The 19,209-nt window shown below is 45.7% G+C and overlaps 1 protein-coding gene across 1 annotated transcript in view; it reads right to left on the reverse strand.

The window, feature by feature from the left end:
- Positions 1 to 717: 717 nt before the first annotated feature.
- SH3BP4 (SH3 domain binding protein 4) overlaps positions 718 to 19,209 on the reverse strand; it is a 138,091-nt gene continuing 119,599 nt past the window's right edge. The window contains exons 4-6 of the mRNA XM_043999433.1: positions 15,284 to 17,652; positions 4,096 to 4,284; positions 718 to 3,088 (exon numbers count right to left, since the gene is read on the reverse strand). Coding sequence (XP_043855368.1) covers positions 2,864 to 3,088; positions 4,096 to 4,284; positions 15,284 to 17,652 — 2,783 coding nt within the window. The 3' untranslated portion in view covers positions 718 to 2,863. The remainder of the gene's footprint in view (positions 3,089 to 4,095; positions 4,285 to 15,283; positions 17,653 to 19,209) is intronic.

Here is a 19,209-nt window from a genome sequence, read left to right on the forward strand (position 1 = left end):
ACAGAGGCCTTTACAGGTGTTCTCACTTGATCTCTCATGAGAGAACCATTAAATAAGAAGATCTGAGGGTGCGGGTTTCTGACCCCAATGACTGGATCACAGATGTCAAGTTGCATGGCAGCCATAGGAACAAGGCTGGGAAATGATGGAGGATACAAAGCAGAACAAGAGATGGGATTTTTAGCTCAGATATAGAGTTGGAAAGGAGCCCCAGGGCCAAGTCCAACCTAATCTTACAGATGAAGAAACTGAGGTTCAGGGGGGTGATGTGGCTTCATTGACATCATGTAGAAGATAACAAATCTGAAGATGCAAAGGGCCCAATCCTCTCATTTACAGAGAGGGAAACTGAGCCTTTAGACAAAAAATAACTTGCCCAGGTTTCCACAGGTAGGACTTGGAACTGGAAAGGACTCCAGAGGCCATCTAATTCAATCCCCTTGTTTCAAAGAAGGGGTAACAAAAGCTTAGAGAAGCAGCCACTTGCCTAAGATTGCTGACAGGATTCAAGCCCTAGGTCACCCAGTCTAAATCCAGCACCCCATCAATGTCATACTAAGAATGTGATGGTTGTGGCATCACTCTCAAGGGGAGCTGGAAAAGTGGTTTCTTGGAGAGGCCCTTCCCCTTCCCTCTCCCCAGACCTGACAGCACCTCTGCCTCCCCCCACTTCAGACACAAAGCCACAACTGATTCATTTGAATTTTATTTAGATTTTGGTTTGGTGCAGAAAAAACAACACTCAACAGGTTATAACATTCAAAGAAAAGCTTCTGCAACTTGGTGAAATTTGGTTGTGCTACAAGGTAAGTTGCATAGGAAACTACTCGAAGCCCCTGAGGAAAAGATGTGAGTTTAAGGTGCAAACGGCCATTTTTGTTTTTGTTTTCGTTTTTCTCTTTGGGGAGAAGATGCGAGATGAAGCCCAGGATCCCCTGGGTGGGAGGTGGGGATGGGGGTAGGAGGGAGGCTCTTTTGGGAATGATCAGGGAGAATCAGAGACATCTCTCTCATTTTGATTCGGGGGAAACCAATTCCATCATTTGGAAACATCTGCTTGGCTTACAGCAGAAAAATCCTCCTGGCATGAGTTTGAGGCAGACTTTTCTCAATTGGGATACCAGCTGTTCTGGATTCCCATTGGGGCCCAGCAGAAACACAAGCCAACACCATCAGGGCAGAGATTAAGTGGGAGGGTGGGTGGTCAGGGAGCCAAAGCTTTTCCCTGTGCTTTGACACGAGGGGGATCACTCACTCTCCTCAAATCTGAAACTGGCTCTTCAGCACCCAATGGGTCAGTTATAGGCCAAGTTCTTTCCTAGCCACTATTTACTAGGACACAGACCAGCCACCAAGCTGCACACACGCCCATCCCAGTTTACTTCACAATTCATAAAGGTTTTCTTTTTTTGTTACACAGGTAGGACTTAAGTTTTAAACCTACATTTCAAACATAGACTCAGTTTTTACTGTGTGGGACACCATTTTCCCTTTCTGAAAAAAAATATATATTTCTCACTCAAAATTACATTTCCTTATTGTGCTAAAATACTTTTCACACCCATGATTTCCAAGGACCCACAGGGAAAAGAGAGAAGGGAACTGATGGGATTCTCAAGAGAGTAATGTTAGGTGTTGTTTATTTGGCAAATGGAGTTCCCAAAGCACCCATGGAATTACCATCAAATGGTCCTACTGATTTGGCGCCTAAGAGGGTATTGAAATTAGTGGTGAAATCACCCAGATGCTGCAGCTGGAAACCAGCCAGAGTCTGGAGGGATGTTTTTCTACCAATCATTGTCGACTGATTTTGTGACAAGGTTTTTAAGGACCAGTTTGCCTGTCTAGTCTAGGAGAGAGAGATTCTAGTGGCTTCTCACTGCTGGGTAATCCATGACTGTAAACCATAAAGGGTGTCTGTCTTTTGAGTTTTGAGCTGCACCAAATATAGGACAGGAGTTCCAAGTTAGGTTGGACACTCGCTCCAATGAGTAAGAGGTGGTCTTCTCTTCTCCCAGTTGCTTCTTTCTTGATGGCTAGTAACAACACCCTCTTCTAGACTATTCACAATTACAAGGTCAACTCCGACTCTTCCAGCAGAAGCTCACAAGTGCACTGGTTGATTTGCCCTGCAAGAAATCCCCAAAGGAACAAAACTCCAATGGTACAAAACCCCAAGGAACAGGGCCCGGGGCACTTTCAGATGAGAACAAACCAGTCTTGTGTATGAAGATTTTTCAGAAGCCTTTCCTTCCCCCTCTCAGGACCTCATCAGGACCTCAGAGGCTGGAATCCACTCCATCATGCTGGATTAACAGTCCTATCAGCCTCACAGAGCTGAAATGCAAAACCAAGTAGGGGAGGCAAAAGAGAGAGTGACCTGCAACACTCTTTTTTAAATATATATGTACAGGATCGGAGGAAAACAATGTATATCATAATTTATAAAAAGTCTTTATACATCTGAAAAAAGTCCACATCTTCCCCACCTCATCAGTGGTTTTATTTTTTTCCTTTTGTCTGTTAAAAAATTAGATATTCTGTATGTTTTCTCCAAACATCTATAAAAACATGATTTTTCTTTTTATATTTTACAAATAAAAAGTTTCTTTGATTGGCAACAATATACAAAAGAAAATCTCTTCAGGATGATGCTGGGTTGGAAGAGTAGCAAGGAAGGGAGAGAAGTGGGGTGAGAAAGAGAAGAAAGGGGAGATGCTTAGTCCTTGGCCATGGTACCGGTTTGGAGCGGAGTATTCCAGTCTGCAATGACTGGCTTGCTCTTCATCTTCAGTTCCACCCTGGGCTGAAGGCCATTCATCATAAAGAGAAAGCAGCAGGAGGGATTTGGAAAGCCCACATGTCAGATGGCAAAGTCTTCATGGTCCATGGGGCTGAAGGCAGCTGCCCTCAGTATATCCAAGGAGTTCACTAGGATCAGGGTCCCCGTGAGATGTTTCCAACGCTTAGTGATGGGGTTCTTCATCTTGTCCAAGCCCAGGTGAAGCTCCTGGATGACATCCCGGTAGCTATCTCCAATCTGATTGCTCCATGTCAGTAAGAAGTCATAGGCAGGCTTCCACATGGCCTAGAATGTCAGCCCAAGACAAAGGATGAGAGGGACAAGGTTAGCAGGCAAGAGAACTCTATTATCTCTAATAAAGATAAGTTTACAAAATGTTACCATTTTAGGGATGATGTAGTTGAGAGGTAAGCAACGCAGAAGCAGATGGAAACTTCTAAGCAGAGGGCTGACTAAAGTCAGGTGAAACACTTCCTGATTATCATCACTTTACAAGAGGAAAAAACTCTTTCAACCAAATGATGGTGATTTGACCACAATCGCTTGAAGCTGAGTGCGGTCTTGAATCCAGGTCCTCTGTTTCAAGTCCTCTTTTATCTACACCAAGATGTCTTTAGTCCTAGACTGACCACCTTTAAAATTTAGGGTCAAGTCCACATACAGGAAAATTGGCAACAATCCAGTGATGGATCTTGGAAAAGAGACCTTCTCACCACTGCCATCAAACATAGGGGATTTCTCTGGCGATTCTACAAACCATCACTTATTTCAATGGCACACTTCTGTGGATTCTGGTTTGTTTGTTTTGTTGTTGTGGGGCAATGGGGGTTAAGTGACTTGCCCAGGGTCACACAGCTAGTAAGTTGTCAAGTATCTGAGGCCAGATTTGAACTCAGGTCCTCCTGAATCCAGGGCCATGCTCTATCCACTGCACCACCTAGCTGCCCCTTAATGGCATATTTCTACAGTAAGGCCCAAGTAGGGAACTTAAATTTATCTCAGAGGTGTCTACTTATGTTAAACCCAAAGGCCTGATCTAAATCTGGAGTGAAAACTAGGGTAGGTCATGCTTATAATGTGCCTAGAAGAATCAGTGACTAAGTGAAAAGAGCCATCTTTGAGCCCAAAGAATAAACCCTTAAATACCCACCCTCTACTGGTGAAAGCTGAGCTCAAGAGAAAACCACTCCCATTCACTGGGGCAGCCTAAGTAGCTGTCATCTACTGGAGCATTGTCCCCACATGACGCCTGACTCAGCTGCTCCTGTGTCGATGACAGAGCCCCTCCTTACCTCACTGTCGACCACACCATTCCTGTCCCGATGTGGAGATTCATAAGCGTCCATCTGTTGCTTGGACACTTTGGCGAGCTTTTCAGCCAGTTCCCTCCATCGCTGGGCCACCTCGACTGCAGTGGTCAGGAGCACAAAGTCCTGGATGAGCCTGACCACAAGGCCTTGACAGTCCATCTTCAGTAAGGCCTAGAGAAACAAAAATACAGAGATGAGGCTTTGGGCACTCGAGAGCACCGCACCACATACAGCCATCAGACTTCAGATCCAAGCTAGCCTCACAGGCAGCACAAAAAAGAAATGACATCGCTCTCAGAAAACATAGCTATGGGATTTGGGCTACCCAAGGCAACCACAAGGAGGTCAGGTTGCACAATGGTTAGATCGCAGGACTTGAGAATCAGGCCAGTTCAAATCTGACCTCTGATACTTCCTAGCTGTGTCACCCTGGAAAAGTCACTAACCTCTCAGCCTCAGTTTCCTCATCTCTGAAATGAAGCTAATAATGGCACCTATCCCCAAGACTGATGTGATGAGGGGCAGCTAGATGGTGCAGTGGATAGAGCACAGACCCTGGATTCAGGAGTACCTGAGTTCAAATCCAGCCTCAGACACTTTACACTTACTATAGCTGTGTGACCCTGGGCAAGTCACTTAACACCAACTGCCTCACCCCCCCCCCAAAATAAATAAATTGAAAAAGACTGATGTGAGGATCAAACAAGATAATGTTTGTTAAGTGCTTCACAAACCTTAAAGTGCCACCTAACAGCTAGCTATTATGATTGATGTCAGATGCAATCTTATCTTCAAGGCAGCCCAAAGCAAAATGGGCGACACTGCTCTCTGAAAACACCCTATGAAGAAGGGACTGTCCTCCCAATGTACTCCTTACAATCTGGCCTTACTGAAATAAAGCCTGGCTCTATGACATGCCCTCCATGTGAGCTTGGGCAGGTCACATTATCACTATTATCACCACCCCCATTGCCATTATTACCACCAGCAACATCACCCTGACCCACGGCAGCTGGCATTTTGTGTAGCATTTTCATGTCTTCACAGACCTTTACAAATGATATCTGTTACAGCCACTTCAGTTCTCTAGGTATCACTTGTTTCTTCTGGTTATAGATCAGCAGCAGAGCAGGTCTTTGAACCTGTGCTCTGAAAACACCCAAGAAATAAGGAGACCCCCAATCCAATATTCTTTCCACTGCCTCCCGTCATCAGCATTTTTTACATGTACTGTGCTAAGCACAGGGCATACACAAGCAAAATGGTCTCCCGGTCTTCATGGCACTTACTTCCAAGTGGGCATCTGAATCTGTGCAGGCTATTCTCACTCAGGCCCTCAGGCAGACAAGCTGTCCTTGCCTAGTCCCAGGCTGCCTGGTACAGGAAGATCAGGGTGGGAGCTGGCATGATTTTTGCCTCCCCACCCCCAACTCCCAAAGGGATCAAGAAAATGCTTCTGCATTCCACCTCAAAGATCCAGCCTCAGGCTTTTCTACAGACATTTTATGAGGCAAGAAAAGAGGGTGGGCTTCTGTCTACATTTCTGAACTAGACTGACAAGATGTAATCAGTGTTCTCTGGTCAACTAAAAAAAAAAAAAAACCAACAACAACCCACCATCAAAAGAAAAATAAAACAAAAGCTTTAAATCCATATACATATGTATATACATACATATCCATATATATATATATATATATATATATATAAACTCATTTTGTTGGAGAGGTGGGGTACTATGGATATTAAATTGTGACGACACTGTCAGAAGTAGTTACTCCATTGGTTGATTTTGCTTAACTGACTTTCTAGCACAAGAGGAAGTCTCATTGGGCAAATAGGGGAAGAAGGGAAAAATGTCTAGAAAGGACTGATGTAAATACAAAAAGGTATCAATCAAACTTTCAGAAAAAGAATATGCACAAAATTAAGCTTCTATCATTTGTTGTTTAACACAAATGTGCCAATTTATAATAGAAATCCATTCCCGATTTTCCATATTACTCTTCCTCCTCTTCCTTCATTCATCTATCCTTTTGTTATATCTCTTTGTCTTTTCAGACCCTTTTCTTACCCCCTGGGGGTTCCATTTTGGGTTTTGATTTGAGGTTGGGAGCCATCGTACTCCAACTAGATTGTACCTTTCTCACTGTATCTTCCTTTTTTGGATCTTTTTCAAAAGTAAGAAATTGATCTGGTCCTTATGGGCTGTTTTCTTTTTGCTCAGAGCTCAAAAACAACTTGGTAAGTCTTACATTCATATTAATCCTTCATGACCTGCAAGGCAGGGGGTAATATCTCTATTTTATAGGAGAAAGTTGATGTCCGGAGAAAATAAGCTACTGGTTCAAATGAGGTCATAGGGTTACTTCCTGGCTACCCTTGGCCAAGAATCCACACATCATAATACCCAGTCCTGGCTTTCTCAAGCCACCTTTGCAGTCATGTTTAGAAAATCAGCATGACAGGTCGAAATGTGGAAGCATCCTTTCCAGAGGATCAAAGCCATCCTACCTATGAAATTGCGACCCACACTTTGCCAAGGGTTGGCGTTGTAAGTTTTTGGAAAAAGCAAACTCTGCCCAATGTCTGTGCAGCTGCTTCTGGGACTGAAGCAGGGGAGAAGAATGAGAGCTTTCCAATGGGGTCATCACTTGGAATTCAAACCCCAAAAGGTTCCAAGAAGTGCCAGTTGTTTTGGTAACTGGTGACTGCCCCAACCACCTGGCAGGGGTCCAGGAGCTATGTGCTAAGCCTTGGGAGCTGGGGCAAGCAAGGCCAGGCTCTCACTTCAATGGAGTTGGAGATGAATGGCCAGCTCAGTGCCTGAATGAAGCCATCTTTCATTGGGCAAATCTGGCTCAGCTTCCCCAACACAGCCATGGAGGAGGGAAGCCCTGGGTCCCCAGGCCCTCTGCAGGGGACTTAAAAGCAAAGTTTTTGATGGTGTCTTTTCCCCTTTAAAGTTCGGGAGAAAACAAAAAGGCCCTGGGGACATTATTCATACAAGCTCTTGGTTTAATTCTGTTTCAAAATGTCTGTAAACCTGTGTGTGCAACATTAGCTGAATTTTCCCATAAACCCCATTATTTCTATTATTTCATTACCCTCCCCACCTCCAAGCCCTGAGTAATAAGTAAAAAAAAAAAAGCACATTATTTATGCCCTTGCTGGATTCCTTATTGGCAATGGGATTCAATTCAAATGTCCCAGCTTGGCCTTGAAGTTCTGGCATTTCCCATAAGGTCAACAAGCATCTCCTCCTCCCCTTCTCCAAATACCTGCTCCACATTCCAGGCATCCCCGTGGTATCTAGTGCCATGCACTGCCTGGAACGCAGCCCCCCTTTCCCCCCACCAGACTGATTCTTTTAACCTTCATTCCCAGAGTACCTCTTCCTATGATCATCCACTGACCTCTCCCAGCACAGTAGAGTAAGGAAGGGGGTGGGGAGCCACCAAGTGGAAGTCGGCTTTATCAGACACCCCCAAATCTTCTACCCTACAAACTGTGAAATCACAGGTCTCAGTTTTCAAGCTGTTCACTGCACCCCCTTGGACTTTGGGAAGTCAACCAGAGATGAAGAAAAGATACCCTCCCAAATAAAGGTGCCTCAATATTCCAGTTCAATATTTGTCCACCCACCTCTCATGTTCACTTGCTGATTATGGGAGAACAAGCTGGACGGGTGGGGGAAGTCGCACGACAGGCACAGTGACTGAGCCCCAGATGCTGTCTGGTGCACAAACTGCCTTTTCCAACCCCAACAGTAACCCGATGGTGTAAGGCAGTTAGGACTCATGGCACATGGCCTATTGAACCGTGGATAGTGGGGGCAGGGGGTCACACGACTTAAGGCTCAGCGACCTTCAGGGTCATCTAGCCTCTTTTACAGAGGAGGAAACCATGGTTCCGAGTAGTCACAGAATCTGTGAGCTGGAAGGGAACTTAGCATCCATCAAGTCCAACCCACACCCGACTAGATGGCATGATGGATAGAGCTCTCTAGCTTTGGAGTCAGGAAGGCTTGAGTTCAAATCTTGTTTCAACTATTTATTAGGTATGACACTTTGGGCAAGTCATTTAACCTCTCGTAGCCTGAGTTTCCGCAGCTGTAAAGTCGGGCCAATAATACCTCCTCCACAGAACTATTGCAAAGCTCAAATGAGATAAGACATATGAGGGTCTCCGTAAACTATATAAATCCCTACTATTATGTAGGAAAGGGAAAGACTTTAAGAACTCAGGTAAACATTGAATTGGTCCATTGGTCCGCTGAATTGGAAAGCACTTTGGAACAATGGCCAAAAAGTCCCTAGATCATGTCTCCCCAGCAACCCAATCACTACTTGGTCCATATACCAATGAGATCCAAGGAAGAAGAAGGTGTCTCTCTCTCTCTCTCTCTCTCACACACACACACACACACACACACACACACTCATTTATAGCAGCTCTTTTTCTAAGAGCAAAGAACCAAACTCCAAGGGCCTGCGGCGGGCATGCATATGCTTATCAAATGGCTAAACAAATCACAGTATATGAATAGAAGGCAACACTACTGTGCCATGGGCCATGCTGGAAGGGATACTTTCAGAAAAGCCTGGGAAGACTTGTATGGACTGATACAGAGAGAAGGGAACACAAGTGGGAGAGCAATGACAACAACACTGCAAAGACAAACGACTGAGCACCCTGAGAACTCTGGTCTCTGAAGTCCCCAACCACATGTCCCGAGGACCCATGATGAAGTGTGCTATCTACCTCCTTCCTAACAGGGAGCAAATGGGCCCAGGGTAACTAGAGGAATCTGATTTGCTTGACTCTGCCTGTTTGTTTAGAGGGTTTCTTTCTTTGTTCTTTTGTTTTGTTTTGCAATGGTGGTTGAGGAGGGGGGATAGATGGGAGGGAGAAACAATAGATTTTTGTTAATGAAAAAAATTAATTATAATAAAGAGTTTCTCAAATTTCCATGAGTAAGAAATTCTTCACTGTAACTGATTTGATGATTGGTCATCTAGTTTCTGCTTGATAGCTCTAAGCAGAGGGAGCCCAAGAGCACAGCTAAGTGAGAGAGGTCAGACCCTTGGTTCTCTATCTCCAATCCCTGCACTCCACAGAGCCCCTTCTTACATCAATAGCAAACTGTGACTCATCTTCCAACAAGGGGGATGAGAATCCCTACCCACCCCTCACCATGTCCACACCATGGATCTTGCATAATTCTCTGAAAACACACTGAAAACAAGTAACAGACACCTGTCCAAACACTCCAAGACAAACACAGAGGCAGGTGGGTTCCTGGGCAGGTGTTGTTTTGAGGATCAGAGGGGATCAGCTACAAACAGAAGGCATCACCATAGATACACCAATTGGCCCTCCCGAGAAAGATGAGCCACTTTGTTAGACAAGGTCAGCGCCCTCATCAGCCTACTCAGGGGATCTCCCAAGCAATGTCTTCTCTGGCACAGATCTATCACGACACCTGGATGAAGAGAAACCCTGTGTTGTGTTGCCCATCACAGTCACAGCTCATGAAAAGCTACCTGAGGGGGCGGCTAGGTGGCGCAGTGGATAAAGTGCTGGCCCTGGATTCAGAAGTACCTGAGTTCAAATCTGGGCTCAGACCCTTGACACTTACTAGCTGTGTGACCCTGGGCAAGTCACTTAACCCCCACTGCCCCCCCCACAAAAAAAACTACCCAAGATGCAGACACACCACCACTATTTCTGGTAGTGAAGAGATGAGGAAGAACACTGCCTACCACAGGACAGAGGATGGGCCAGTATGCACACTGAGACACTCATCTGTGGACAGGGCCAATGTGGCAATTTGTTTTGCTTGCCTATTTTATGACACAATGCTGCTTTCTTGCCCTCCCTCCCTTGCTACTTCTTTTTTGTTCTTTCTCCCTTTCATTTTTCCCAGCGAGTGGGGGGAAGGTGGGTGGGAGAAAAAATAAATGCCTGGTAATTGAAAAAAAATTTAAACAAACAAATTTTTAAAAAACCCCAGTGGATCAGGAGTCAGCCAAGCTGGAGTTGAATGTTTAGGGCCCACGGATGCTGGCAAAGAGGGCTCTCAATCTGCCATAACGAACAAATAATCAATCTGTTTGGTAAGTCACGAGCCAAGCTCAGTCTCCTTAATCTCATCTCCATCTTTCAGCCCGAGTAAAATCCAATTATTGGTGTGAAATTGTGCGAGCTCCTGTAACAAAGGTTTGCAAAGCATTACACTTTCCATTCTGCCACGAGTGGGGCTGGTACAAATAGGGCATCGTCTTCAGCTCAAGATATGGGGCCAAAATTCATCGATACTTTATTTAATCACATCACCTCTCCCTGCTTTTCCATCTGAAATAGGAAAAAAGGAAGTCCTGGGAATTGCTAGATGATGCCCCCCCCCCCCAATCTTTGGGATGGTCATTCCTATTTGCAGAAGAATAATGACTCACTGGGATTTTCACACCAATTAGTGGCAATAGAGTGACCTTTAATCTGTACCTCCTGCTGGCTTAATACTGGTCCAGGGGTGGGGCTGGTGGTGACAAAGAAGTCCCTAGGGAAGGAAGGAGGAAGAGAGAGAGACCAGGACAGGCTTTCTGAAAGAGGCAGCAGTGGAATCATGCTTGAAAAGATGGGTAGGAAGTCAAATGACAAAAGGGGGAAATAAGAACATTTCTGTCCCAAGGAGCAGCCTGAACTAAGGCCGAAAGATGGGAGAGGGCAGAGAGAAATGATTATGGGGAGATTTTTTTCTCTGTATGATATGATTTCAATCTGATACAGAGAGACATTATTCCAGTTCGGTTATAAAGGAGAATATGTGGCACAGAATAAGCCAAAATAAGGCTAGAAAAGAAAGGGAAAGTGCTAACTCGATTAACCCTGGACACCAGAGTCAAAAGTGCATACTTTGATTTCTCAGGCAATTGGCAGTCAGTCAAGATTTTTGAAGGAGTGACATTTCCAAATGTATGTGAGGAAGATCAGCACAACGGCAATGTTCAGGAACTGAGAGGAGGCAGGGGCAGAGAAGAGTCTCTCGCCACCCCCCCCCCCCCATATCTAATCCAGGTGGGGACTAGTGAGGACTTCAGTGAGGTTAGTAGTAAGGTCACAGTATGATATCCAAGCCTTTAGGAAGAACCCTTAAGAACTCAGGGATCCTGAGGTTACTGGGTAGAGCTGAATGGCCTCCCTCTGAGGTCCATGCCAGCCTGCTACTAACAGGCATGGGGGCAGGGAGTGGGGATGCAGGAAGGGTTAAGGAGCAAGCCAGGGTGAGGCAGAGGGAGGCAAGGCCGTGAAGTGGAAGGAGCACTCGCTGATCAGAGAAAATAAAATGGATCATTTCAAGGACATAAAATCCAAAGGCATTTTTTGCATGAACAAAATCAATGCAGGTCTGGGTTCTGAGCACTGAACATTGTGTCCTTTTTGCTCAACTGCTTTTGTTCTGCTTTTAAATTCTTCATTAGAAGGGGTGGAGAAGAAAGGGATATGTCAGGAATGATGGTGGTGGAAAAACAGGTGAGATGAATAAAATATAAATTGGAACCAAATCAATGCAAGTAGAATCAGCAAGAAGACACTGAACTGAGAATTTCAAGCATGTTTCTATGATAAACATCTAATAAAGGGAATGGGTAGAAATATAAGAGGCCTTGCCCAATAGATGAATGATTAAAGGATACAGAGAGAAAGTTCTTAAAAGCAGAATAAAAAGTGTTCCAAATCACTAACAATCAGAGAAATGAACCCACCATGGGTGCCTTCTAATGGAAAGCTACTGAGAACTCAGCTGGGAAAAGGTTTATAGCCCCTCATGGTACAAATTCATGTTATCCAACCTCAACCAGGCCACTAGAACACTCACTAGAGCACTCATTAGGGCATGGCAGCCATTCTGTTCCTCCCTAATCGATCCTCTCTTCTCTGCATAGAAGCTATTCTGAATCTTTTCTTCCCTGATCCCCCACGGCTCACCCACCCCTTTGATCCAGTACTTGTCTCGTACTTTATAGAGAAAATTGAGGCCATTCAACATGAGCTCCCTCCTCTTCATCTCAAAACCCTTGGACACCATCTGCTACTCTTTACTTGTTTTTCTTGATCTCTGACAGAGAAAGCCAGTCTTTCTTCATCATTTAATCCCATCTTCTCCAGTAGATTGCAACCTCACCTGTCTACTTCTCTGATCTTCAGTCTCTCCCTATTAGCTCCTTCTCTGATGCTTTTAAATATACCCAAATCCCCAAACCTTTAACAAACAAAACAAATTCACTAGACCCTACCGCCCACTCAAGCTCCTTTCTTTGTTAACTGAACTCTTTGAAAAGACAGTCTACACATGAGTCCTCCACTTGTTTTCCTCTCACTTATTCCTAAATCTTTTACAGTCTGCCTTCAAGCCCCATCACTCAACTGAAATGATTCTCTCCAAACTTACTAACTATATCTCACTTGCCTTATCTGATGGAGTCTTTTCTCAGTCTTCACCTTTTTGGACCTGTTATATCTGCTACTGGTGACCAGTCAGTCAATAAGCATATATAAAGGACCTACTATGTGCCAAGCCCTAAAGATACAAAGGCAAAAGCTAGACTTTTGCGGGGAAAGGGGGAAGGGGTAAGGCAATTGGGGTTAAGTGACTTGCCCAGGGTCACACAGCTAGTAAGTGTCAAGTGTCTGAAGTCGGATTTGAACTCAGGTCCTCCTGAATCCAGGCCCGGTGCTCTATCCACTGTGCCCCCTAGCTGTTCCAAAAGCTAGCCTTAAGAATATAAGTCATTCCCCACTGCTAATTGGCCACTGTCCTAAACCTTAGTCTTGAGAGGTTGTGACTTTTTGACAAAGTCACACAGTCAGTGTGTGTGTCAGAGGACAGGTGTGACCCTAGCTCTTCTTGACTGAGAGGCCCCATTCTGTCCCCTAGGAAACACTGCCTCTGACTTGGCAGTGCTTCTTAATGATACATTTTTATTAATTTCTTGTTTTTACATCACCTGCATTTGCCAGTGTAGCTTTTTCTGGCAAAGAATAACAAATTAAAAATAAACAGTTGAGGGGCAGCTAGATGGTGCAGTGGATAAAGTACCGGTCCTGGAGTCAGGAGGACCTGAGTTCAAATTTGGCCTCAGCCACTTAACACTTACTAGCTGTGTGACCCTGGGCAAGTCACTTAACCCCAACTGCTTCACTTAAAAAAAAATTTAAAAAAAAAATAAACAGTTGAGTAAAATGAACCAACCTATCCAAAAAGTCTGGATTCTCTCCACAGTCCCAGAGAAGAAAGGGGTGGTGACAGAGCAGGGTGGCCCAGGGAGAGGGGACACAGCAAGACAAAGGACTCAAATTCAGCCTTTGCAGGCCTCAGTTTACCCCTTGGTAAAGGAGGAGGTTTGACCAGACAGCCTCTAGGTTCCTTCCACTTTTAGCTCTCAGACGCCCCAAACCACAATCACACTATCTCCTTAATGATCTCTGCTGGCTTTCACAAGGATGTGATAAGGGATGGACATCTCACTATTTTGATTCAAGACAGCTTCCTAATTACTGGATTTGACCCATTACCCATGATCCAAAGGGCCCTCTAGCACCTCCTCAAAATGAGAATGTCTTCGGAGAGCATCCCTCCCTATCCCCAAACAAGGAAACACACCCCATCCTAGACGGCATCTCTAGACTTAAGGAAGCGACACTGACAAGTGAGGAGGGTCCCTTAAATCGGAATCCCCCGACAGCACACCAGCTGAGCCCCAGGTCTACAGCCTGGCCAATGACAGAAGTGTCAGAATGTAAACCCCAGTGATGAAGCGCTCTGATACTGGTTGGTGTTTCAGGGCAGGTCGCCTCTTCCTCCAATCAGTGACCACCATCTTGCAAGAGAAGTTTCTGTTCTCCATACTGGTATATTCGGGGAAAGGAGAAAAAAAATCAAGTCACAGTATTACAACATCCAGATCCAAAAGGAGCTCTGGGAATCCTCAAATACCTTCCCCATTGGAGATAAGGAAACTGAGGCCTAGAAGGGACTCACCTTTCCAAGGATACACAGAGAAGAAAGGCTGGTTCTGGTACCAATTTTCTAGCCACTTACCATGAGCATGAATGAGGAAGATCAGACACATTCACCGTGACTGACGTGCCAGCTCCTTAGAGTCTCAGCTGACTCCATTTTTATCTTTGTAGCACAGGAATTGGCAGTAAGCCAAAAAACAGTTATTAATTGTATGCCAAGCACTGTGCTAATGCTGAGGATACAAAAAGAGGCAAAAGACAGACTCCCTGCCCTAAAGGAGCTCATGATCTAATGACAACAGCAGGTGTTTCAAAAATGTTTGTTGATTGATTGAGGACAGCAGCAGAGTCACGTCCATACTTTTTTCTTTACTTTTTTTTCTTTTTCTTTTTTGGTGAGGCAATCGGGGTTAAGTGACTTGCCCAGGGTCACACAGCTAGTAAGTGTTAAGTGTTTGAGGCTGGATTTGAACTCAGGTCCTCCTGACTCAAAGGCCGGTGCTCTATCCACTGCGCCATCTAGCTGCCCCCAACTATTGTGTTCTTAAAGCCTGACTCTGGTGCACCATGACAGTAACAACTCCCCTTCCTTTCCTTGGTCCTCATTATTAAAACATAAACAACATGTCACAGCAGATAATTGGCTATGGCAGCATTTGAGGAGGTTTTTTAAAAATCAACATGAAGGGATTCAAAACAAAGGCTCCCCACAAGACTGGGCTCCGTATTGCCTTTGAAGTCATGCTGTCTTGTACTCAGAGGCAGAAATCGGGAACCATTTTAAGGTTTAGGCTGAAAATCAACAATCATTCAAGACTATGGCTTCATCAACACTGGCTGTTACTCCCTGCTCATTGTGCATCCATCACTGACATTTCCATATTAATAAGCATGCTAAGCAAGTTATTTTTGGCGTGCCCAAGAGCTGTCAGAATGTCCACAGATGGCCAGTGATGGATCAAACAGCACCCCTGGAAATCTCCATGAAATGGGCATTATTACCACAATTGACTGACTACTCTTTCTTAGGATCTGTTTAAACTAAGACAACCCGTTAAGGGCAGAAAGGGGACTGGCTAAGTCTCAAATGTTTCCTGATGCTTTCCAAGTATACTCAAAGGAATAGGGCGTGCCAAGTACTTACCATCATTAGCTCCTTCTGAAAAGATTTTCTGTCTTTATTCTCAGTGTTGTTACAGTCTTCCTTCAATTTTTCAAGGACAGAGGCCACCCGCTCAGGCTCGCTGTCCAATTCTGCTCGGCAAAAGAAGGTGAGCGGTAGATTCACGTAGCCCAAGGCATCCGCGAATGACCGCCAACTACTGATATTCTCCATGAGCAAGGTCCTTACAGAGGCATAGATATAAGTCAGAAACTTGCAGGGCCTCAGAATTTGTTCCAGAAGCACGCTGGTACTAAGATCCGGCCCAGAAAAAAAGCACGGCCGAATTTTCCCAACAACTAACACATTCTTGGTGTGCACGAGTCCAACCTTCCCCTGGTAATACCCAATATACCATTCCTTTGTCCATAGCTGGCCCTTCAGTTTGATCTTCTCCTCACTGAGCAGGGCTATGACATCTCCTTTCTTATATTCCAACAAATAATGGTTTTTATTCTGTCTCACAACTGTCTTAAGCAATTTTCCAAACTTGAGGCTGGCCACTGGACGCTCTTGAAATGTTGGGTACTTGGTGGTTGCAGCCAGAGGAGACAGGATGATCTTCCCAATCTCATTCTTCTTGAGGAATCTCCTGGGTCCAGAAGGCTTGATGGCACTCTTGGGTGGGGGCTGAGGGGTCTGGACGCAGAACTGGGTGAGAATGGCCTCCTGGTCGTCCTTCACCTGGATCCTCAGGGTGAAGTCTGAGAGGTCGTTGGGGTCGTGGGACGTGATGGGAAAGATCAGGCGGCTTACCTTGCCCAGTTTCATCTGGAACCCCCTGACAACTTTGGCTTGCTCACTGGCTCTGACCTCATAATTGGTCATATTGGAGAACATGCACAGCTTGAGGTCCTGGGGCCTGGACAGAATGAACTGGTGCTTCCCCCAGAGCTGCAAAGCCACTGGAGAAGGACCATGGACCTGCCGTGTGACCTCGCTTACCAGCAGGGTCTTGGGTGCACACTCATGCCCAAAGATTGTGACCACTGTCTTGAAGGAAGGATGGATGTGCTTGGGGCCATATACCCCAACTGTGATTTTTTTATTGATGAAGTCCCAGACGGTAGCAGGGTAGAGGATGTTCTGTGCGTGGGCCACAATAGCTATGTACATGCAAGGTTCCAGGTTCTCCAGGTGAACCTGGATTGTGTCTCCGTAGCTGTACATCCGTGGCACAGGGACGTACGGTCCTTCCTTCATGTCGCTGCGCAAACACTGCAATGCCACGGTGCTCTTACTGACAATGTCCTGTCTTACCTCAGCCGACACTTTCATCTCCAGGATAATGAACGACTTCACCTCCATGTTGCTTAGTTTCACCTCTAACACTGGGCTGACGGTGCTGGATTTGTCACTGTTGAGCTCCAGGGGAGGGTCTAGCAGGGCTTTCATGGAAATCTGTTGCATTTCCCCAGGAGCCACATGACCCTCAGGAACATGGATGGTGATGTTCGTGTCCGGGAGCTGGACAGCTCCGCCTGACGTATCCAGCTTGCACACGATGTTTGTCTCCACGGGCTGAGTCTGACCCCAGCCAGGGTTTTGGCCAAGCAAATCTAAATCGTGACAGGAGCGGGCCAGCTTCCTGTGGTTCAGCCAGGCAGTTCTAAAGTCCTCCCGGCTCTGGAACTGTTCAGGGGTTGGAGATTTCAAGCCACTGAAAAAGTTGGACGACGAAGGGGCTTCCGACTTGGCTTGGAGGACAGAGAGTTCGGATAAACTGTATGAACGTTTGCTTCTAAAAAAGGGGTTATCTCGCTTGACAGGTTGCTCAGCATTGGAGAGTCTGTTGGAGGATGGCAGCTCGTCAAAAATATTGCCAATGCTATTGGTTGTCACAGAGCTGGTTGTGGTAAAAGATGGTGGTGCCTCTGTGTCAAAGAGCAGCAGATCCACTGTTGTTTTGGGAGCCACCTCCTCCAGGGGGGGCATGACAGGCATGTTCCCATTCAGAAATGGGTTCGTTGGCACCCCGTTCCAGAAAGGGTTATTGTTGTGGGCTTTATTCAAACCTTTCTTCTCATCTACCCAGCCTCCTCCCAGCAGCTCCAGCTCCTTTGCTATTTCATCAGGGCTGTCCAGAAGATTATCAATCATCCCACTGTCACTCAATGTTGAGTTGCGGTAGTTGACAGGCTGCACATAGGAGGAAGGAATATAGCCCATCTCTGTGGTGTTGTGTGCATACCACCACTCCCCGCCAGATGTATCCAAAACATACAAGTGGTCTCCTTTGGAGAACTTCAGAGTAGTGAAGTTGGTGGGGCAGTAGTCCTTGATTGCTATCACTTCTTTCGCATTTCCAAAAGGTGTGGGATTGTCCACAAGCAAGGCACTGGGGGAAGGCACTGGAAAAGAATAAATAGAGCCAGTGAGCTATCTGCTCTGGGGACCCCAGGGGAGGGGAGCAAAAAGCCACAGGGAAGCATCAATAAGCAGAGGGACTTGAGTGAAGATCGATGCAAAGAGTGCGCCATATTTGGAATTACACAACATGGGTTCAAATCCTAGCTCTGGCACCATTAATTTGAGTGTCTCTGGGTTAATCATTACTTCTCCCTAGGTCTCAGTTTCCTCATGTCTAAAACACAGGAGACAGGCTAGATATCCTCAAATGTCCTTCTAATTCCAGAGCTACCCTCCCATGAACTCCCATGACAAGTATCCAACCCAAAGGTGCATTCCAAAGAAAAAGACCAGAGCAGGGAGGCAGGAGGGAAAGAGCATGGGACTCAGGTCAGGAAGACCTGGTTCAAATCTTGCCTCCGAAATGTGAGACCACAGGCAAGTCACTACCTCCCTGAGCCTCAGATTCCTCCTATAAAGCGGGTATATGAGTACCCAGAGCACCTCCCTCAGAGGGTTGTTGTGATAATGGATAGCAAAGAAAAAACCACTAACATGCCAAGGTGGAATCGTCTCCTTCCTTTTACTTGTCCCCCCAGTGCCTAGCAAAGTAACTGGCCCTTGATAAATGCTGGTGACTGAGTAGAGATAAAACGGGCTAAAGAAAGGTCAACTCTTATTATTTTGAGAAAACAAGAGGAGGATGGAGAGGATGACTGACCAATGGCTTACCAACAAGGAGGTCTCCACATTGACTCAGCCAACACCATTCAGACTATCAGACACCAGCAGAGTGTGAGCTGGGAGGGCCCTTTGAGATCCCAAGAAATAAGGGAGCCCAGATCCCATCTGGGCCACAGCCTTCATCTTCCTCAACATGAAGAAACTGAGGGACAGAAGTGAAGTGACCTACCAAAGGTTCAACACAAAAGTAAGCATGGTGGATTGAAAAAATCCAGGTCCTTGGACTCCAGGACTCATTTCTCATGAATTCAATTTACTAAGTATTTTTTTTTTTTGGTGGGGCAATGAGGGTTAAAGGGTTAAGTGACTTGCCCAGGGTCACACAGCTAGTAGGTGTGAAGCGTCCGAGGTTGGATTTGAACTCAGGTCCTCCTGAATCCAGGGCCGGTGCTTTATCCACTGTGCCACCTAGCCGCCCCCCTATCAAGCACCTTTTAATGCTATCTTTTTAAGCTAGCAGGTACACAGAAATCCAACTTTCCCCCTGTTCCCAGCCACCACTTACAAAGTATATCTCCCCTTTTTGAGCCAATGAGCTTTGAGCTCACAAAATGGGCTGCACTCCCTTCCCCCAATTCCAGATGCCCGTGTTGTCAGTACTAACAGTAACCATTGTGATAAAAATAAAAACATCTAAGAGTGCAGGTGTTACGGTAAAGCTGTACTTTAATCTTTGGATTCTCTGCTCATGCATGACAGAGGATATCATGAACCAGGAGTAAAGGCCCGGGCCCCAGAAGGAGCGAGACAGACAGTGCGGATGTCTGCGCATGGGCCTGCACATATTAGAGATTTTTCAAGTAGAAAGAGACTGT

Source organism: Dromiciops gliroides, chromosome 4 (assembly GCF_019393635.1).
Source record: "Dromiciops gliroides isolate mDroGli1 chromosome 4, mDroGli1.pri, whole genome shotgun sequence".
Lineage (NCBI taxonomy): Eukaryota > Metazoa > Chordata > Mammalia > Microbiotheria > Microbiotheriidae > Dromiciops > Dromiciops gliroides.